The sequence below is a fragment of the Pleurodeles waltl genome, chromosome 7 (assembly GCF_031143425.1).
Source record: "Pleurodeles waltl isolate 20211129_DDA chromosome 7, aPleWal1.hap1.20221129, whole genome shotgun sequence".
NCBI classification, from domain to species: domain Eukaryota; kingdom Metazoa; phylum Chordata; class Amphibia; order Caudata; family Salamandridae; genus Pleurodeles; species Pleurodeles waltl.
The window spans coordinates 531,496,085-531,519,404 of NC_090446.1; the positions used below are offsets into that span (position 1 = coordinate 531,496,085).

The 23,320-nt window shown below is 42.5% G+C and overlaps 2 protein-coding genes across 4 annotated transcripts in view; one reads left to right on the forward strand and one right to left on the reverse strand.

Annotated features, from left to right (window-relative positions):
• Nucleotides 1–23,320, reverse strand: part of MFAP4 (microfibril associated protein 4) — a 467,131-nt gene that overhangs the window by 200,760 nt on the left and 243,051 nt on the right. The gene's annotated exons all lie outside the window — the stretch shown is intronic.
• Nucleotides 1,391–21,688, forward strand: LOC138304296 (uncharacterized). Its single transcript, XM_069244243.1, has 4 exons — nt 1,391–7,070; nt 15,223–15,537; nt 16,514–16,650; nt 17,818–21,688. The coding sequence occupies exon 1, from the start codon at nt 2,095–2,097 to the stop codon at nt 4,165–4,167; it is 2,073 nt and encodes a 690-aa protein (XP_069100344.1). The 5' UTR covers nt 1,391–2,094; the 3' UTR covers nt 4,168–7,070; nt 15,223–15,537; nt 16,514–16,650; nt 17,818–21,688.

Genomic DNA, 23,320 nt, shown 5'->3' on the forward strand with positions numbered 1-23,320 from the left:
ACTTGCTGTAGGAAAACCTTGAAGGATCTACACAAATGACCCTGTGCTGAATTCGGAATTTTGTCTACTTTTCAGAAATGTTTAGCTGTCCTGGATCCAGCACTGGTTTCACACCCATTTTTGTCACTAACTGGAAGGTGGCTGAAAGCACAAAGAAGCATTTGCAAGGCAACAGGTCTTGCATTTCACCGAGTTAGAGCTATTAGCAGTTGTAAACCTACAACCGGACTTTTCTTGCCTCATTAAATGGAAAATAAGAGCGCGATTGCGCTGCTACAGTTCACTTTCAGTGAAACCTATCTGCAAAAGTGCAATTATCTATGTAACCGGCAAAAGTGCAATTAACTATGTAACTGGGTTGATGTCATGCAAAGCGCTCGACTTCTACCAAGCGAGAAAAAGAGAAAAAGTAGTCCACAAACCAGACAGAAAACAGCGAGCCTCATATGTTTTCAGTGCTTGGATGGGGCTCCGAGCCCTTTTCTAACTACTACAGCGTGTCGCAAGTGCATGCTAGCGCAGGCTCGACCCTAAAAATAGTAAAAATGGTGTATGTCCCAGTAAAATGCCAAAATTGTGTTGAAAGTGTGGTTTTCTGATTCAAATCTGCCTGTTCCTGAAAGCTGGGAAGACGGTGATTTTAGCACTGCAAATTCACCCTTTGTGATTGCCATTTTTAGGGAAAACCCGCGTGCTTTCTTCTGCAGCCCTTTTGTTCCATTTTTTTTTTTAAACGAAATTTTAGCTGTATTTTAGATAATTTCTTGGCCTCCTCCAGGAAAACCCACAAACTCTGGGTACCTCTAGAATATCTAGGATGTTAGGAAATAAAGGACGCAAATTTGGCGTGGATAGCTTTTGTGGACAAAACGTTATGCGGGCCTGAACACGGCCTACCCCAAAGAGCCAAAAAAAACAGGCTTGGCACAGGAGGGAGAAAAGGCCCGGCAGCAAAGGGGTAAAAGGGGCGCACCTCGGCGGCCATCTTGGATTACGTCTCGTCTTTTAACACCAGCAGGCAAACTAGTTACTGTCTTTACTTGCGCAGTATCAATCGATCGATAGGCTGCCGGCATGCTCGAAAAAAACGGTAGTTTTACATTTTATGAAGGGTTATTTCGTAGACTCAAGGGTCATTTAAAATAGTTGATTCCGTGTAATTCTTTCTGGTCGCGTTGCAGCCGACACATTAGACGAGTTACTTTTCATTCGTAATACATCAGTATGTGTCAGGTTTTTTTTTTAATAGCATTTTTCATCGCAAACAAATACTTCCACTATATACGTGCGCTAGCTAAAGCATCAAGTCCTTCTTCAGCAGCTCCAGCAGTCTGTGTGTTTTTTTTCTGTCGGGTCCCTCCCTTTCTGGGCGGGGCTTTTTGTCCAGGGTGCGCGGTTACTGCAGGGTTGATGGGAAGTATGCTTACTTGTGAGCGACCTTCCTCCGCGTGAACCACGAGCTGGCCTGCCGATGTTATCCGCACCGGTAACGGAGGGACCCCTTTCTGAACTGACCTGCGCCCCCCGCGCACCAGGCCGATTAGGATTCCTCGCACCTGGTGTGAGCCTCTCGCACTTCGCCGACGACGCGGTCGGTACCCTGGACAACCCCCATCTTCCTAGATATACCCCCCTTGTTGCTCTAGATAGATAATCTAACCCTTCCTGAAACAGATTAACCCTGCAAGTTTGCGATACAGAAATATCCCCGCCATCATAAAAGAGATTTCAAACTATAACACCTCCCACACAGCCGTCAAGTGCTATACGTTTTACGCTGCTCTGTGTATAACCTGGAGTACAAAGGCACGACCACGTGATAAATCAGTTCGGTTAAACTGGGGTAGGCACCTTAGTGTTTATTTTATAACCCACAAACATTTTACTTAGTATACATCGGCTTCATGTTCGTGAATTTTCATTACCCTTGCTTTGGGCGGTATAAAGGCTGATTTAGTGGAGACCCTCGCTTGGACTCCGAGCGAGCGTTGTTTCCTTTTTAACACCATAGAGTATCGTCTTTCTTGAAGAGATACTGGCAGACTGTGTCACCAGCAAAGCAATCCAGCAAGGACATCGAGAAATAAGCGCATTATGGAGCTAAGTGATGAGCAGCTCGTGCTAATGACCTGGGAGGTGGCTTTGAGAAAGGGGTGGGGATTTGTAGTCGATACCCTACTGCGTGGGGGGGTGGAAGTTTTCTCCCCTGCCTTTGGTGATTCCAAGGATCAGGGATTCTGGAGTCAGTTTGGGGATTGGTCAGAGCAAGGTCTCATTCCAGCAGACAATCCCTTGGTAAGCCAGGAGTCTGGGGATGAAGAGGAGGAGGAGATAACTAAAACTGACAAATCCTACCTGGGTAGCATGGAATGGCCCTCATGGTCTGGACAGTGTCCTAGGTGTAGTACAACCACCCTCTCTAGTCTAGAGAAGCCCCCAGTTCTGAGTGCCAAGGGAAACTATCAGGGTGGGAGGTCTGTGTACTCAAAGATAAAAGAGTTCATCGATGAGGTGACTAGAGTGTTCCAAAACTATTTTCCTGGCATAGAGATGCGGAGGGACAAGCAGGCTATGACATGTCAGCCTTCAAACCCATTATCATTACGTGCCCAGCCAGGTCTTTCTACAGACACATGGGTAAAAAGGCCAACTAAAGATGCACAGACACAAGCTCCCCCTTGGGATGCATCGTCTGTTCTTGGAGAGCAGCCACCTATAGATGCAATCTCTAGAGCTAGTCCGCTGCCTCAGCAAGTGGCACTGGTGCGGGCAATGCCTGTGTTGCCTTCAGTGGCAGCTGCTGAGTCAGTCCCTCCAGCTCCTGTCGAGGTTGCTGATGACTTCCATTGGGTCAAGCCGTTAGCTGCCCATGTCCCCATGCAATTACGCGAGACAGTGGTTTCTTTACGGTTCTTTGACATTTTCTCTCTTCTGCAAGGGCAGTCCATCAAACACCCCGGCCAAAAGGAAGATGCGATTGACAGGACGCTTGTGAATTGGCAAAATGCATTTGAAGTAATGGGTAGTATCCTGCTAGAAGATGCACCAGAAAAGATGAAGGGTTTCTTTAACTACAGCGCCACGATCCGCAGGGCCTATGACAGTTTGCCTGAGGGAGCTTGGCTCATATACGATCAACTGTTTCGTAAATTGAAAGAGACTCATCCGGATATGAGCTGGGCAGTGGTACACCCTCAACTGTGGCAGAAGGTCTCGAAGCCAGTGCAGCATCCTCATGGGTCAAAGGCATCTGAGAAAACCTGCCAATTGTATGATGAAGACAAATGTGAACTGGCAGACCTCTGCCAATTTGCGCATCTCTGTTCCGTGTGTGGAGGCAAGCACCCAAAGGTGAAATGCAGTCTCCACTTGCATCCTAAATCATCTCCCAGGTCCGATACTGCAGTTAAGCAGCACCCGAGGGTGGAGTGTAGCACAGAGCACCTTGATGGGAAGGATAAAAAACCTGAGGCGCAAAAACGTCTAGGTAAGGTGCCTCCGGGGTCATTTATTTGTCGGCACTATAGCACTGGGTACTGCAGGTTGGGAAACGACTGTGGCTTTAAGCATCTGTGCTACGGCTGTGGTGGGCAGCATGCGTGGGTGAATTGTGGCACAGTGGCGCCCGAGAAACATAACCTAAAGAAAAAGCAGCAACTCGATGAGGAGGCAGTAATGAAGAAAAAACACTGTGAACACCAGCAAGGTGAATTGGTGACGGGTGGCTTCTTCAGCTTTGGGGACATCTGTGCTAAAAGTGGGGGGAAGCCCCCTACTGCAGAGTCTACCATAGTGAAGCCTGGCCTCGAGGCGCCACAACAAGAGAACCAAAAGAACTCCAGTGGGGGTCCAGTTGTCAAAGGCTATTGCTCTTTCTATAACAGAGGGGGATGCAGCTTAGGGCGAACATGCCGCTATAACCATGTTTGCTCTGGCTGTGGGGATAGTCACCCACTGATCAAGTGCAGCAAAGTGAACCCCACGTCTGTGGAATGGAATCCAAAGAAGAGGAGAAGAGGTAGGAAGAAACACAAACAGATGGAAATCTGCCAGATGTACAACATAGAAAAATGCAAGTTCGGGAACCTCTGCCTCTTAAAGCACGTATGTTCTGAATGCCTTCGACCGCACCCAGTAGTTACGTGTGGCTCATTAATAAATATTTGAACTAAAGATGTGTAGGCACTCGGAGGGGCTTCATAATGATCAAGAGCTCCTCATTTAGCTTTACCAGTAACTATGTGCTGCCTACTTTTTGGTGTCTGTTTGTTGCAGAAACACGTAGCCCTTTCTGTCTGTTGCTCATCGGTGCCTCCATTTTAGCATGCGATGTTAAATTTTCTTTTTCCATGTATACGCACTAGACTTTGTTTGCATAACTCATTGTGAACCTTTTAGATCTGTTGCATGTTGGTTGATATTTTATCATTTGTTCCTGTTTTGTCGTCACTACAACGGTAGCCTAGTTTTTACATAGGCTGGAATTTAAGCCTTGCTTTCTTTGTAATCCCCATTTTGTGCCCATGGCGCTTTGAACTACTTTACTGTTTTGTTTCCAACTGTTCTTCCACAATGTTGCTGATGTTGCAGCTAATTCCCTCTAGGCCCATATACCATGACTCCTAGTTCTAAAGTCTGTATTTGTCTTTAAGACACTTGTATCTTGTACAGTATGTATTTGTTACAATATTCTGAAAGTCTTTTGTATGCACTTCGATTGGAATTCTGGGACCTCCCCCAATGCTTGACATTTTAACATTTTTGTTGCTCTTGGAATTTTAGCTCGTGGCTGTTGGGAGGATTCGGCCTCCTGTACTAGCCGCGAGGCCTCTCCAGCGATTTGTGCACAATGGAATCTCCTTCCATAGTCTGCTGGTTGTACCTGTCCCTCTGTACCCCAGTATCCATCTTATAAATTTAACATCTTTGAGGTCCTTCAATTGATTCACGTGATCCTTTTTTCCTTCTTGGAGACTTTAGTCTGCACCTGGCATTTTGCAGAGGTCTGAATTTATTTTTACTTGGCTGAATTTGTTATAGATGGCTAATATTTCATATAAACTAGGCTGAGAATACAAGGAGCACGATGTTAGCATACTGTGGAGGACAACCCATTTTCTGTGTTCGGAGGGCTGTTTTGTTTGCGTTAGGACGAAATGCAGTGAGACTCTAACAATTAAATGTATAGGACAATATAAGGCAACCAATACCCCCTGTCAATTTCCAGCTATAGGATTGGATATCCTATAGAGGCGGATCACAAACTGCTTGCGCCCGCAAGTACTTTTTCCCCCCTTGATTCCCTCCCTTTATTCCCCCGTTCCTTCGCATGCTTACCATATTCTCTTTAATAGATAGACATTGATCAGAAAAAACATGCAACCATTTGCAAGTACATTTTTGCTTGAGTCTGCATGGACAATACATCCCTTGGGTAGCCAGGTGCTTCACGTGCTTGGTGAATACCAGGTGCTGTAACTTCTCACACAAAGTACCTTTGCACAGTTAATCACATTTTAATTTAAATCCGGTGATAAATCCATCTTTAAATATGGAAAGGAAATCGGGGTTTGTATCTATTTACTCATAACTCTCTGCTACATTTTTTTAACCAGAGCGAACAGCCATTTCCAGTGTTGCAGAGTTTACCGCTATTAGTGGAAGTTGATCCTTGTAAAACGTTTTTGAGTGCCTGTAAATGTAATCTGCTTGAGCTGGGTTTCCCTGTACAGCAGTTGTTTGAGCCTTAAAACCTTTAAGTTGTGTGCCCTTTTCACTGTTTTCATGACTGTCTCCATCTATATTTGTAGCTGATGACTACTGCGTGGCTATCGGTTGTCTTCGCATGCATTTTGTAGAGTTTTGGCCTTCCTTTGAACAGTGCAGATCCCAAACCGCTTTTATCTAGACAATTATGTTCATGTGCTGTTCATGGGAATCTTTAGAGAACGTGTTAAAGCTATGAAAAGGAGACAGGAATGCTGAGTGAACATTATTATGTAAGCCAATGAAGGAGTTTACGATTTGGATGAAGACTAGAATGGGATAGTGATTTTATGGATCCTGGAAGCTCTTTAAACTGTTGAAAAATCTCCTTTAACAGTGTGTTCTAATGCTGGAATGGGATTTCAAGTAAACAATGTTAATCTACAGGGCTGCCCTTTTGTTTATTTTTTTTTCACTCATGCATCGCCTCCCTATTTTAAATCTTGATAAGTGCAATACCCAATATGCATCTTTATAGTGCCATTTAAAATCATCTACTTCCAACAGTTTATTCCATGCTGCAACCGTAAGGGTGATCTGCAACTACTACAGTACTCAAGCATATTCCTGTATGTCTCCTGCCTCTACAAATCAAATCTGGGGACATGGCATTACAACAGGAGCTGGAAACCAAGCTTGTAGGGTTCAAAAGGCTTAGCTTGTATTGCAAATGACACTAGGTTGCCTCTTACACTTGTTTACCTCAAAGGTTGTGTCAGTAGGTGCCCCCTAGATGAGTTAATGAACCAAGTTTTCTATCTGCTTACCCTTTGAGTCCATCCTCTTATTGACATGGAAGTCACAAGAGTTGACTCCATTAAAGCTGCAGTGGTTAACCATAGCTCCAAACGAACCAAGCTTCCTGCACTGCGACCATTGACACGTGATCTGCCAACCCCTCATCTGCCCCACCCATTGACCACAGGAAGATGGTGTTGAAACTTAATCAGAAATCACAACTTAAAATGTAATTGGGCTACAGGATTCCCCAACATCTTACTGGACAATTCCATCCTATTGCATCCCCTGACCCCTCAGCTTCGCACCAATACATCATGGTCATGTCCCTCTGGTTAAGAAGGTTCCTAGTGACGTAACCTCAGGATTTCTCCTACACAATTACACTTCCTGTTGAAAAATATCACTATGAATGTCTTTAAAAAAGAAAAAAAGACACAAAGCGCTTTCATAATATTGCCTTTTATGGCATTACTGCAACTGGAAGGAACAAAGAGCTGGTGTGGCAGACAGCCAGCTGGACTGACGAGATGAATCCTGGAACCGTGGTGATCTCGAATGGTAAGGTAAGAAATGCTGGGATTGTGGACAGAGGGTTTTTCTGTGGGGGGGGGGGGGAGAAACAGGGGGAAACTGCTGCAGGCGTTGGGATGGGTTTGATGGGAACCGTTTCCTTAGAGCGTGGTTATTGTTATGAAGTGGTGAGCTAGAAGGGTGTAGTGTTGTAAGGCCACCTGATGTCATTCACTTGTACTAATCTGCTTTCTTTTGCACATTCTGGCATACCACAAGCTTTTTTCTTTGCAAAACTTGTCTCACTACTCCTATAAACTTTGCACCAACTTGTATTTTTTGTTTGGTCCAACAACTGAGTTCCTCATGCTTCTGAAGAGGCCTACTACTAGAGCCCGTTTATAGTTATAGTTTCATCATCTTGAGGCCAGGCAGTTGGGGAGACAAACGGTTGATAGGTGTATGTTTGTAGTGTAAGTCTGTAAGCCTTTTCTCCTACCCACTAGTAGAAGTCCCTGCTGCCCTTGGGTAAAGCCAATCCTTCACACACAACTGGGACCCATTTCTTCCCCACCCCTTGGAGTTTGTGGATGTCATTGTAATCTAAATAAAGGATCAACATTCCAACACCCACAGTTATGGTTCCTGGTGCAAAAGAGGCTGCTGGGTTTCCCACGCCTTCCCTCTGTAACAGCCTTGCCATAGCGCGCACACAGACTGAGGCTCTGTTCCACAGAGGTGACGTTTTTTTTCTTTTGGGTCCAGACTTTGAATCCATTTTGATCTAAACTAGCCGCGTTTTATTTAGTGATGGGACATGTGCTGTGAATAGAATGCTTAATTTACTGTTGGGACGCTAAAGGTTCCATGCATGGTTTTGAAGAGCATGCTCGCCTGCCCCATGGCAGCCTGAAGGTTTTTTTTTTTTTTTTTATAACCCACCCCCCAAACACCTATGCACACTTAACAGTATTGCATTTGGATTGGAGGTACGTTTTGTAACAGATTGAGACCCAGATAAGGGTCCTGTGGTCCCAAGGAATACACCATCCGCACTGCTTCAAAAAAGAAGAGAAAGGTAACAATATCCTTTCTCTGCTTACAAATTTACATCACCAACACACATCTCATGATCACTTCAGTGCCACAAATTATCGTAATTCAATCATTAAAATTTGAAATTCAGACAATACAGCAAGTGCTCTTTATGACTACTAAAGACAGTCATTAAAGCAGTTTCTTTATGCATTCATAGCCACATCTGCCTACGTTGGCAGCTGTATCTCACACAGAATTCAGTTGCAGGACAGTTGCGTGTACCTGCACACTTAACAGTACACCCCTCCACATATAAGCTATACTTATATGGGGTTCTAAGGATTTTTTCGAACGGGAGCCACCATATTCCTTGGAAATATGATTTTATCATGCCAATCACGTGTGAAATCTCTGTATGCCTGCATCGATCTTTGGAGACATTTAAATAAAGTGAGTGTTTCTAAAACCAAGATCTGCCAAACTACTTGACTCCTAGTCCGATACTCGGAGCAGCAACTTTAACATTGAAGAATAAGAATAATTAACGTTTGTACCTTGCATGCCTAAATAAGTCTGCGTCATACAGGGATGTGGAATTCCTATTGTTTGGGGTCAAGGGCAACAAGTTTTTATGTTTACTTTGTCCTTGGGACAAGTAGGCCCAACCCTCTGCAGCACAAAACTCTTTGGCTGCCTGTTTACAGAGAGTGGAACTCTGCAGTTGAGGTAATGTGTTGCCAAAAGATAATACTGTTCGAACTTGTATTTATGGTTCATTATTTGAAAGCCTTCATTATTAGGGTGAGTGCTGTAAATAAATGTTTTACGGTCACACTTCACTACTGACGTTGGTTCCAGTACAAAAAAAAAAAAAAACATGTATACACATGTTTGAAAAGTTTAGGCTATGAGGCTAAGTATAATGCTCTCGGATTAGATGCAAATGAAGTGTCATTTAGTAAAATGTGTTGATGCATGCTAGTATTTCCCAAAAATATTTCTAATGGAAAATCAGTGTAACCATTTTCAACACGATTATGGGAAGCATGAAAATAAACATACACTGACAAAGCCAACTGATCTGACATATTTTTATAAGTCTTTTAGTTTCATCAATGCGTGTCTCGTTTTGACATGGCTTTTGTAACACTTTATTGTTGTTGGAGCTACCAGGCCCTCAACATTGTAACAAACACTGGCAAAAAAAAACCCAAAAGTTTTTGAATTCTAAAAGCACACGTTGCCACCAGTGGCATAACAAAGGCCCTGCAGCTGCCCTCCAGGGGGCCCCTTCAGCACAGCACCTGCCCTGAGTGAGTCTGGAGAGGGGGCTCCTTCATGTTCTTTGCAAAGGGGCACCCTCCAGTTTCGTTACGTCACTGATTGCCACTGTAGTTCCTGACACTGAAAAAAACTACTTTGTGTGCCAATATGCTACTTGTGGAAGAGCAGAATGCGATCATTCACAGTAAAGCCAGCCGAAAGAGAGAGAAATAGAAGTTTAATAAAAACAAAATGTCTTTGTTAACACCAGACCTAATTAGGGACCAAGACCCACATGTAGATAGCTTTTTGCATATCGCAAACAGCGGCTTTCACTGTTTGCGACGTGCAAAAAGCACATTGCGATGCACAAACCCAGTTTTGCGATTCGGTAACTTGGTTACCGAATCGCAAAACAGGTTTGCGACTCGCAATTAGGAAGGGGTGTTCCCTTCCTAATTGCGACTCACAGTGCAATGTAGGATTGTTTTGTGACCACGAACGCGGGTGCAAACCAATTGCAGTTTGCACCCATTTCAAATGGGTGCTAACACTTTCGCAAAAGGGAAGGGGTCCCCAGGGGACCCCTTCCACATTGTGAATGTCACTGTAAACATTTTTTCAGAGCACACTGCCTGCTCTGAAAAAATGAAACGAAAACGTTTCATTTTTCGTTTTTGTAATGCATCTCTTTTTCCTTTAATTGAAAAGCAGTCACAGACATGGTGGTCTGCTGTCTCCAGCAGGCCACCATCCCTGTGAGGGCCGCCATTCGCAAGGGGGTCGCAAATTGCGACCCACCTCATGATTATTCATGAGGTGGGCATTTGCGAAGCCCTTGCGAATCACAGATGGTGTCAGGGACACCATCCTACATTCGGATTTGCGAATCGCAATTTGCGGGTCGCAAATCTGAACCTACCTACATGTGGCCCCAACTTCTTAAAGAAAGTCACAAAAGTGCACCAATGGTATATGTCGTACCCCTATAAAATATTTGTGAACTGTATTTTTGCATGGGTAAATATGATGTGTAGATTTGCTCATGTGAAAATCTATTGAACATTTGCAAGTTCATTTTCCCTCCAGCCACTTTCTTCCCAACCCTGGAAGAAGTTCTAATTCTGCCATTGTCAGGAGTAAATGTCCAACCTTTCTTATTATGGGAAAATATTAGAGAGAAGCTGGTGAAAATCTTTAAAACATGCAGGTCAATAGGTTTGCAGACTCCAAGGCATTCCAGCCCTAGAACTATTGCTTACTGCTTCCTCCAGCCCCAGTATGCAGATCTGCAGAAAGGTGGCAAAATAAGGAAATTGCTACAGTAGGGATTGAAACTGCAAGTATTCAAGCCCTACTATGGTAGTAGCCCTGGCATAATCAGAGAGGCTATTATCAGAGCTCTTACATAATGAGATTGCTGCCATAATTTGCTGCCACACTACATGGCACCAAAGGGACAAGTAGATCTTTTTACAGGACAAGTAGATTTGAGAAGCAACCTGTCCCCTGGACAAGTAGATATTTTAATAAATTCCACACCTCTGGTCATAGCATTGTGCTGTAGATTTGACCCCTTATATGCAAACATACTCATTGGGGCATTTGAAAGAGCTAAAAAATATATCACCCATTGGTGTTGATTTATAGTCACTTTATTGATTTGTAACAGATTGGTAGAGAGTCTAAAGCTGTTTCATGGAATCCTAGACATAATTATTTGAATATTAATGGACACACATGATTTATGGATTACATATATTGTGGGATATTGAGTTAAACGAATTGATATGATTGTATAAATTAGTCTAGAATGTTGGCTACTATAGCAACAAATTTGAAATTATTGTGAAGCTTAAGGTCTAATTAAATGCGAGTTCTTGTTTGACGGAGTATAAATGTATTCAACTGTTCAGGCAAGAGAAGGTTGTTGGAGGTATAGGTACATACATAGTGAGATGTAGCTATCCATGCATCAAGAAACTGCTTGAATGACATTATGTTTTAGCACTTGTAGTGTTTGTATTTGTAATGATTGGATTTTAATTTGTGGCACTGAAAAAACAATTTGCCATTATGAAACCTGCTGGGAAAAGTGTATGCATAAGCCTGTTTTTAAGCAAAAACATATTAAATAATAGACACTTTCAAAATCCTGCCCATCTCAAATTGTTTGGAAATAGTGTGAATTGATACATACCCAACAGGGCGAGCTAAGGGAGCATTGTGCCTCTATAATGTTTGCTGTAGCAAGTGCACCATGTACACCTTTCAGGTTGAGCGTGAATACTGTAGATAACTGATAGTATACAGTTTGTAGTGGGAACTTTTTACTTGTCCCTGCAAGAGTTTTCTATTGACCTTGGCTAATTTTTAAATTAGGACCGCCTGGTCCTTCACCCTTCCAGACAAGGTGCTGCAAGAATCCCATAGTGACCTCACAGTTATCCTATAAGGGATCTTTTTCAGCAGGATGTCCTGGAGCGAGTTGAGAGCAGGTTGTCTGGAAAGCAACCCTACTCCTTAGGTTTGAGATAACTGAAAAGTACATCACCTAAATATAAGCAGAAGCTAAAGAGCAGTCATTGCTCAAAATTGGCACAAGACACAAAATGGAACAATTCGAACGACACCTCAGTACGTTTACAGTATTAACCCATTCCCAACACCTCTTGAAATATGAAAAACAGCATTGGTACCTTTAGGGTGCACAGAGATTATAACATAGTGCTCAGGGATAGGTATGGTCCAGTCCTTTTCAATATGATGGCTAAGTTACATGGATTGGTCTGCCTTTGACAGCAGGATATATGGATCTGACTTAAATGATAATACTTGCTAAAATACTGTACTTATTTGTTAATATACCAGTTTCATTTAAATATTTTCTTGAAAAACTGTGTTCTTTGTTGTCTATGCTTATTTTGACAGGAAAACCGATTTGTATTGAACAGGAAGCAATGATCTGACCATATTCTAAGTGAGGACACTGGGTTCCTCCACAAGAATTACATTTCCCATCTGCATAGTTCCTTTTCGTAACCTATTGGTTCCACACTTCACACATGTGTCTTAACTGGTTACAGAACGTGATTTCATAGAATCTGGAACATTAAAAACAATCCCAGCAGTCACACCTCAGCAGTCTTGTACATATATAAACCGGGGGACTTCAACAATTCGAGCATGGCTTGTTTTTTGACTGGATAATCCCATGAAACCATTAACGCTGGAAATAAGCATGTTACAGGAGCTGAAGAACTTAAGATTGGTCACTTGCATTGAGACCCAATTTACAGAAAAAAAAGATCCATGTCTTCATTGGGTATATTTTACACATTACACATTGACTGTGTTAACTGCTCGGTAGGCCCAGGCAAACCTGAATAATTCCACCTCACTATCCCACATCATTCAGACTGCTGCATATTTTCAATGGGTATCTCAAATGTACACCACAGTGATAGATTTGAGACAGAGAAGCTACCAGGAGATGATTGGTGGCATATCTAGGATGATTGTTCTAAAACGCCAACTTGGGCCCATATTAAATCTAGGGTGCGCTGTGCTTGTTTGCGCCACAGTGCACTTTTAAGTAGGTGCACAAGGGGCGACCAGGGATAGCTCGTCCTATTATAGAGAATGCTGTGGCCCTAACCATAAAAGAAAATTCCATAAAAAAAATTCAACCAATGCATAATTAAAACATTACAAAATACGGCCAGAGTCGGCAATCATGAGGTTCCTTAACACAAGGCACAATTTTAAAAAGCAAGCAAAAGACCAATCATTAAAAAGATTCTTTAATGACTATAAAAATAGAAAACCGGGTCTAGCCCAAGTAAAATTTCTTCCAACTAAAAGTGACTTTAAAAAACGAGATCTGAAATGCTTGGAAATTGGCAGAATAAAGTAAAGTGCATAGTGTCTTGAGTGGAGGTAGCATCACAAATACAAGGTGGGCGGTTCACATCCTGTGTCCATCCCTTAGGAGCACTCCATGAAGGATGAGATATATTTGACCTAAGACGTGTTAGTAACAGCAAAAATTAGATACGTCGTATAAAAGATATGGCTCTATATACAGAGTATTCTGTACAAGAATATATGACCAAACTGTGACCTTTAATAAAGCAAGGGTTTCTTTATCCTCAGGTAACTGGCTAAGAAAGGCCTCTTTCACCCAAATGAGCCGCTTTCTTGATACTCTCATAATTACTTAAAAGGGTCAGTCACCTTAATTTAAATAAGCAATTCTTGATGTAAGAAATTCATGATATGCGAGAAACATGACCCAGTCATGACAATCCTTTAAAAATTTCCTGTTAAGTTCCAGCTTTTGCTTGAGCCAGATAAGACAGCCTTAAAATGAGCAGTCTCAGACGAATCATGTCAGCCAAAAAACCTGTCCCAGCTCTTCACGGGTAATGAAAGTAGATGAGCTAGGCAAGTAGCCTTTTCAAAAACATGTTTTTTACACATTGTAGGGAAACAGTATTAGCATACCCCAAGTACCACAATCTTAATACAGTATGGGCACTTATGCCACTCATTTCGCGTTATAGATCTCAAGCATAGCCCAAGCCTGGTGGCAAAGTCAAAAACAGCAGCAGTATTTCTAGCAAAAGTATGCCTCGTTTCCCTGACCAGTAATGACCAGGTGACTGATGAATCAAACATGATAAAAAAGCATGAGAAGGTTTTGATTTTGGAAAGCATGTGGCTCTTGCAGAGATGGGTTCTGCTGTATATACTTCTAGGACCTATTACTATGATATGTGATTTGTTAGAGTAGACACTTACATCAACTGTGTCCAGATAATTACAAAAAAAAAGTCCAATAAAATGTGAAGATCATGTGCCGTCCTAGACATTAAAATAGTGCATCTAAAAGTGCTGGAAACGGATGGCCACCTAACATAGGATGATCATGGCTACCAGCTACAAGTATCTGCTCCTGTTTGTTAATATAAAGAGTAAATAAAAAACGTGCCAGGATAGAACGTTGTCCAATCCCCCTATTGAGTGTAAAGTGCCCAGTGCATTCTCCCATCGGATCATAACTGACAGAAGTGCTTTGAATATCATGCAGATCACATAGAAAAGGGCAATGTTTTTGACAGTCCCAAAGTCCAGCATTATAGGTCCCACAATTTCTATTGACCCTATGGAAAGCAGAGCTTAAGTTAATAAAAGCCAAATGTATGGCTTTGGGTGTCTGGCCAAGGTGTACTTATTAATGAAAAGGTACAGGTTTAGGCATTGATCAATAGTACCAAAAAGTTGATAACAAGCAACACGCAGAAGCTAGAGAAAGACAGCCGTAAGACTAGTATGTTAAGAGAACCAGTGTTTAATGTTTAAATTTACAGGTGATGGCAAGTGAAACCAGGATTAAAAGACCACCCGTAGCCCTCCTTGACTGGGAGCTCACGCGGGCACAAAGAAGCTGCTATAACCAATAAGGAAGAAGCTATTGTTAACTTCCCAGGTCTCCTGAAGACCAATCATTTTAGATTGAAAAAAACTTTTCTTTAGAATGGACCAACAAGACAATATACCCTTAGGACCCACAATACTGACAATGCTCCAAGAGAAAATGTCAAGCAAATGGGAAGTTTTGTCAGTGCGGGACCTAGATTTGAAGAAAAATAATTCATGAGGCCCAGGGATTATGGTTGGAGGAGAAAGTCAATTAGTGGTGTACCAAGTACTCCTAGCTTCTAAAAAGTCTGAAGTGGGTATGTCTAACATGTTGCTTCTGGGTTGAGTCGGACAGACATCAGAAGTGAGTGAATTGAGCATGCTGGGGACTGTGCAGCAACTCCGAGACACTTTAGTTAGAAACAGGATACTGCTGGTTGCTGTTCTAACAGTACCTAATAGAAGTTTTTTGTCTTGCAGGAAGAGTCACATCAGCAGGACTTCTCCAGAGACCTAGCCTGTGCCTGAAGAAATACTAGGCCTCACCAGAAGGGCAAAAAAAGACCCAATTAACGCACTTGTATGGAAGTTCTCTACAAGACGTTATCTGATTGGAATTTACAAGGTCCATGCAGATTAACACAGCAGAAACGAACCAAGTAATAACTTTGTGAACTGAGACCGCTCAATTGTGAAGAAACAGATCAGACCTACAAGCTGGGTGAGCCTGCCTTATCCTGGACGTGCCCTGTGCTATCTATGGCTTTGTGGCAACCTAAATTGGACCCTTTGCAGGTGAGGGCGGCATGGGTGTTTTTTCTTTCAACACCAGGTCTTTTGGTGATCTCTGTAGGCTTTGACATGTTGCCCTAGTGCTAAAACCCGTTTTCTTCTGTGGATATCCTTGCATGACCTTGTGTTGTACCTAATCCCATATCTGAGAACAGTGTTCCTTACTGCTGAATATTTGGGTCCAGTGGATGCCCCACAACCAGAAATCTTGTTGGTGTCTTGCCAGTTTTGACATAGCAGCGCTTGAAGTTTTTCTACATTGAAAAGGTAGCTAGCCAGACTCCAGAATCAGTAGGCTCACTTGTTGAGCTTAGCTGGACTGTTACTTTCCATCACAACTGACCTAGAACAGTGCATCATTGTGGACAAGAATATATGACCTCTAATGGCCTTGTTAATTGGACAATGAAAATTTGAACTACCTACTCTGCTCTAAATGTTCCCTTGGAACACTGTCGGATCCTTTTCTTGTTTAGATGATTTTGAAAAATATTAGGATTTTTGTACCATTTTACTGTTTTCTCAACCATCTGGGTTCGAATCCACTAACACGGTGATCATTGCACCCAGTTCCTCTGAGAAACTGCGGGAGAGAGCTGACTCCTAGCCAGCTCCACACATTGTGGTATTCTTTGAGACCATCAAATTGGCTGTCTGTTGTAAGTAGTCCCTGCACTACACATAAGTTAACAAATCATGCTGTGGACACTCAACCTTTTGCCCTTTTATCAACACTGAAAATAAGCCTTCCTGGAATGTGTTTATAGCTCCTTGCCCCATTAGTAGTAATGTTGAATTTTTGGGGGTGCGGGTGTTGTATCTTGGTCTCATAAGATGGTAGGACCTGTTTGTGTGCATCTGGACTTACATGTATTTCTTTCCTTCATGTGAATGCATAGTCTTTTTTTTTTTTTTGTAACATATATTGCTTTGACAATGAATTTGAAAGTAATTACTTATCATATGACCAAACCTACAGATCAGCTGCGACAAGAGCTGCTGTGAGTGGCTGCACACACATTTTAAGAAGGGTCCACTCAAAGCCTGCCTGCTTGTTCTCATTCGAATTACAGAAGAATTAACAGCGGAAGAGCCCAAGGAGCCATCTTCCTTCAGGTGAGTTCATTTATTCTAGTTTCGTCTTGTCCAGGCCTTGGGCTCCTGTCTTTGATATGTAGATGTGAATTATCACTGTGCAGGAGACAGACTTGCATCTTCAGAGCTCTGCTTCTCATGAAGGCCAGTTCTGTATTTCCTAGTGGATGTGACCCCAGACTGCAGAGAAACTCCTGCAGTAATGCATTTGGGCCAGGTTGATCACCCTCACCTAGATACTGCTGGTCCCCTTATTTATTTGTAAAGGACGTATCACACCCAAAAGATATGGGGACCCTTCACATCTCCCTTGACTTTGATTAGTCTGGGTAGTAGTTATTTTGTTAAGTCATGTGTTAAAATGAAGGCACTCTACACCATGAGTCTTGGCTGCTGAGATGCACAAGGAAACATTTAGATAGCTGTTCAACAGTGGTGGATCAAACCCACTATGCCTTTAACCATGGGATACATTTTCAAAGGACAGATTTGTGAGGTGGGTAAAGCCCTAGAGAATGTGTTTACGTGTACCGAGACTGATGGTATCTAACTATTGAAAACCTTGCAGAAGAAGACTTGAGTACTGTCTCGATACCTAAATAGACCATAGGGTGTCATCAACAATATAGTTTAGTGGTCAGAAGTGGTCGTTGCCAGAACGCATTGGGGGGGGGGGGGTGTTCTGGTTTCTCCAGAACGTGCTGTAAACCTCGCTTCTTGGGTTGCCTGTAATCTGTGGAGAACTTAAATACGGAGATGCTTTCAAAATATACACCTGGCTGGTTAGTCTTAAACCAAAGCTGCATCTTTGAGGTAGCTTTGGTTTCTTATACGTGGTCCCTGCTGAAATTTGAGACTTCAAGGAAGAACTTTGGCACTTAGTACTAGAGTTCCCCGAACACAACCAGCAATCTGCAGTCCCTCCCCACTGTATTTCCCTGCCTCAGTGCCTGTTTGAAAAGGATTAAAAAATGTTAATGAGCAATAGTGTACAGACAGCGAGCCTCCCTTGACGATCCATCCCCACCATTTTAAATGAAAAGCTAAAATTGGGTGTTCTCACTGGCATTCATTTAGTTTTATTCTTTAAAATGAAAGACACTTCTTGATAATACTTTTATAGAATGCTATAATGTTTGTATTTGTTTTAGCTATTGTCTTTAACAAAGTTTGTTTTTATTCACATAGATCTCACATAACACCAAAAAACAGCAAGGCACGTCTGGCTTCATCAAAGGTGGAATCCGCACCTGATCCAGCACCACAGGCAACCAGTTACTCCAGTCTGTTCAACACATGGAATAAAACAACATGAAAAAGAAGTCTTGACTACACAGAACCTCTGCCCTCTCACCCCAGCGGTAGATCCCCATTGACTACAGAACTCGCAATTGTACTCCAAAAAAATCTGGAACTCGGTCTATAGAATGCATCAAGCAGAACCTTCAAAGCAGTGGGCCACATTTAATGTTGAAATGTACACAGAAAAAACGTGGCAACACCTGCTGCTGTCTGCCACCTACTCTGACAAGCAAGCCTTTGCGAAATTCGCACCATAGGCCTCTATCCATCCAAATGTAGAAAATCTCCAGAACCGCATCAGTCCTCCAACCAATCTCACAAAAACTCTGGACTTTGAACTATCAAAGCAGTAAATCACATTGCCCACCCAAACAAAGGAGAAAAGAAAAACATCATCACTGTGTTTGAAGCATGAAAAGCCAGGGGGCAAATTTGGTACAAATGCTCCTCAAGCAGAATGCAAGGCAGTGGTCGGTGCTATCGCCATAATTTGTCAAATTCCAGATATTCTGAGGGAAGGATATCGTCTCATTTTGCCAGAAGTCCTAGCCAGCCTGGCTTGTACTGCTAAATCCATTGCCCTAATGTAATAGACAGCTGTGTTTGGAATACCCACTATTCAGTCTTTCAAAATGGAGGCAGGGAAGACGTCAACAAGGTCTCTAGTTCCAAAAACTTCTTCAGACATTGCCATACAGCAGCGGATATCTGTTTTACTTTGAAGTACCTAACCAAGAAATATGTGAAAATCTTTTGACAGCTTTACTCCTTGAACTAGCACAGAATTTAGAATAATCCTATATAGGTGGTCAGCCTGCATGCCACGATCAGGCGTTTGGGCAAAGGAGGACTCTATCTGGATATGCTTAAAAATGACAGGACTTAAAGATGTTTGCAAAAAAACAACCCTTAAAAATAACAATTTTATCTGCAGATTTAGTGAAGGGACCAGCAAAAGACTGTATCCTCCCCTTCCCGTTTTCAGTAGAGTATCCATACACATTGGAGGCATCTGTAGGGATACTGCCCCCTACAAAAAAGCGTCAAACAATATTTATTTACGCCAGCAGGGTCAGAGAAGGGCTGGACCGCCTTTAGGAGCCAGGTTACTGGCTCACCTTTGCCTCTTTCACTTGCTTTATGATCCTGTGAAAAGTTTTGATTGTGTTTGAACCTCCTTGCTGATAAGTTCTCCTCCCATGAATGGAATCTCACGAATGCCTAGTAGGTAGAATTACATGGAGGAGGACCGACTGGTGCTATGTCTAGATAGATAATCCACTATACCCCTGTATGACCTGCATATGGTGGACACTGATGAATAAGACGTTACCAGATTGATCCACCCTACTGTCTGCCCTACCTTGAAGTTTCTGAAACGCTAAATCTTTGTGTTCATGTAAGGATTATTGGGTGTTGTGTGGGAACCGATGATATGCCTCTCTTCGATAATTCCTTGAAAACCTTGGTCACCTTCTCCTGCCTCTTGACAGCAGCAGCCATCTGCTACTCAGTACGTCACTCAGTCGGCAGTCCGTCAGATTTGCAGTATCCATGCGCGTCACTATGAAAATGAGGATAGAGCCATGTCTCAACCACTGCTGCACAGTTTAACGAGAAGCAAACCGGTGAAAGTCCAGAATCCCCATCTCAGTTCACTCAACCGGAGACCACATCCGCAGTCTTTACGTGCCACATTGAAACATAGACCACTGCATAATCCTACTGCATGCACCAAATTGGACGCTGCAATCTGTCAGTAAAAATAAAAGAAATGGCACACAAGATCTAATAAAGTCATCTCAAAGCCTGCCTCTTAAAGACTGTCTGATCAAGCACACAGTTGCATCAGTACACCCAAAAGCCTGGGAAAATATCCTCCGTCCTTCCGCACCCGAGGTGCATAGTGATCTCTCCTAGCACCAACCAGCCAGCTCTAAAAACCTGCATGTTCCTTTGCATACGTTCTCAGACTTCATGCCCTTGGAGTCTACTGCTCTGTCATAGCACTCTGAGGAAGCAACATGTCAGCAACCAAAAGTACATCTTGCAGCTACATCCATCCAATGTGCTTGGAAGTCACAGAAATTCCATATTGAACACCTCCGCTAAATGCAAAAAGCAAGACTAGAGGGACACATAAGAATCCCAGGGGTCATTTAGCCCACTGGAATTCTCCACCATGTTTTAACCTTTTTTCCTCTAATACTTAATACACCGAAAACTTTAAGACAGAGGCCAAATAAATGAGTTTTGTAATTAAGATACATTTGGCCTCAAGGAAAAAGTGTCCTGGTGTGATCTGTTTTGGTCTGCTATGCAAGAAATGGATACCTGCTATTCTTAAGAAAGTTTGTCATTGTTAGTGTGCAAGTTTGGTTTCTTGCTCTAGGAATGCAGTCTTGTATTGCTATTGCAGCTGCTGCTCTAGAATGTTTGCCAGAACCAATATTCACATCCCTACTCACAGTGACTCCTGTGATTCACTGGCTTCAAGCCTGTCTTAACAGGTATGGTGTCCCCATCAGGCTGATCAGAAGAGCAACTTCTTAGCACTGTTCAAATAGTGTTGTTAGCCCTTTTGTCAAATAACAGGAATTTGGTTGCCTAACTGGAAATGGAGGTTGTTGGCCTGTCAATACTCCTAATTCACTCCTCCATACTGATACGTTCCCTTTTGAGGTTGATGTTGGGTGGGGGGGAGGGGGGCAGGACAGGCATTGGGTAATGTCCCATCAACATCCATACTGCACAGTTGTCCCTCCTCAAACATAAAATCATGCCTGGGGATGTTACACAGCACTCAGTTACCCAAAATGGAGGGGATGATTTCGTTTGCTACAGTGTGTGCTGGCCTACTGCCAATAGCAATACAGAAATATCTTAAATGTGTGGAAATAGTAGTTATGAAACATGAATGGCTGATGCGTTTACTGCAGCCAATATTTAAATATCTACAATACTGCTTGAAAAGCTGAGAGCATGTTTTAGTATCTACTGTGGGAACAAATAGTTGGTTTTTGGACAGATGTTCACAAAGTAACACTGATAGCACGTAGTTGGGGAACAATGCTCTTGTACTGCTGCACACACAAACATACATGTACATTCCTATCTTACACTTCATGGGGCACTGTGAAGTGGGGCTTGCTGAGGCCTTCGTACGTGTTTTGGCTTCACACGACCCATTTGCCAAAAGGAAGAGGGTAAATTCTTCACTCACTACTTGTCCCCCTCCTGTCTGGCAGAGATTATGGCTAAAGCTGTGTAGGTGGTGATATCTTATTGATCTCACTGTAGCCACATCTTTGTTGTCCTTTCTCGCAGACCACCTATGAAATCTTAGTGGGTCTAGGCCTTTGAGATCAATCCACATCAAAAGTTTGGACTAGATCTGGTCTGGCATTCAGAAAGTGTCTATATTCATTTTTCTCTTGCTGAGGAGTACATCTTGATCACAGCAGCTGTGGGGTATGACACGGGTCACTCCAAAATGCCACACCATTTTGGTCTCCGACTTGCAGGTTTGACATCAACCCCTAAGTTACGCCCTCCCCAAGGGATTGGTACTGTTTTGCTGTGGTACAGTGAAGGTTCCAGCTCCTGATTATAGAATGAAATGTGATTTATTGAAACCTTTCAATAACTTGAGAGTAAAAATGAGTAATGTGTGGTGTCATATAACTTTTAAAATTGAACTTATGTATAATTTCTATTTTGTGACTGCCTATAAAGGTCTCAGACGGTGTAAAGTGCATTTGCGTCTTCTGTGTGAATTGATTGGCATTTGCTAACTAATAATAATTAACTCGGGATAAAACGGTAGAGCAAAGAAGTTTTAAAGTTCAGTACAGTGTGGGATTTTTGGTCCGGATGTGGCCCTGCTGTCTTCAACCTCAAAAAGACCAGAAACTTCCACTGGTCACAGTTCCCTGTCTGTTTTACAAACAAATCAGTGATGATACTGTACAGACACTGAAAAGTTAAATATCAAACATTCTTTAACCTCAGTAAATGTCATAAGAAGTAGCTTATTATTCCATATACTTTATCACACCCCCAGTTGCACATCAGCCATTACAGTACATAGGCCTCAGACCTCTAACAGGATAACTGTATGAGTGAAATGAATCTGTAACATCAACTAATTTATGTTATCTGTTATTGTCACACGATAGTCTTGTAGATGGCAATGTCATTTGTCTATTTCATTGTTATTTCGGCATCAGAACTTTGTTTTGATGTAAACAACCAACACGTGTTTATCGAAGAAAACCACTTCATCAGGGCTGTAAGATATGTAGACTACTTGTCTTAATATTCTGGTTTCCAGGCATTCAGAGCAGTGATCACAACTATAGGTTTCTCTATATACAACTTGAGAGAATCCTTCTATCTCATACTGAAGCCCATATTCGTACACACATTACCATAGATACATTGTACACAAAAGGTTGTTTAGAAAAATTGAGGTTCTCTTCAATCCAGCAAACGCCCGTTACAATGTTGGCAAGCCTATTTTTGGCAGAATGTAGATAATGTTTGATCATGCTGCCTTGACAAATGGATGTCTGACCCGAATTGAAAGTACTCACACAATGCTGGACAAGCTATTTACGTAAGTCCAAGACAAAGGTTCCCTACTCTCCAGACCTTCCTCTGTTGTTCTTACTAGTACTTCCACATATGTGTAATTGGGATGGGCTGCATTCCTGGTATGCAGCAAGAGTTTTAACCATTTGCACCCTTTTTAAAGATGGTAAAATGATCCAGTTCGAAGACCTCAGCAGAGTTTGACCTACCGAGAGGTCATTTTCTGTTACATGGCTCGATCGCTGCAGGTATTCGACATCACTGGTATGTGGGATTATCTGAGCCCCAAACACTGACCACTTTTACCTATCTAGCAGCTTCAACAGGTACGGTAAAGGTCGTCACAAACCTATATAATAGAATACAAATGGATATGGCCCTCCCATTAGACTCGTTGAGGCGTAAATGGGGAGAGAATTTATGAACCTGCATCCCAGATAAGTTAGAGAAATTATACTGGAAGGAACCCCCCTAAAGTTTCGAGTAAAGCTAGATTTAAGTTAGTAAACTTTTACATGTTACATAGGGCATACTTGCTGCCTGGTCAGATTAACAGACATTTCAACATGGAAGGGGCGGAATGCCCAAGACGCGGAGTACTAGGAGCAGAATTTAAAAACCTGTTTTGGGACTGCCTACAGATTAGGACATTCTGGGGAGAGGTGACACAAAAGGTGGCAGATACGATAGATAAGGACGTTTCTTGCACAATGAGCCATTGTTTACTTGGGTGGTTCCCACGTACGTCTAAGATGAAGGTCACCAGCAGATTCCAGGATCTAGCGTACATTCTAGC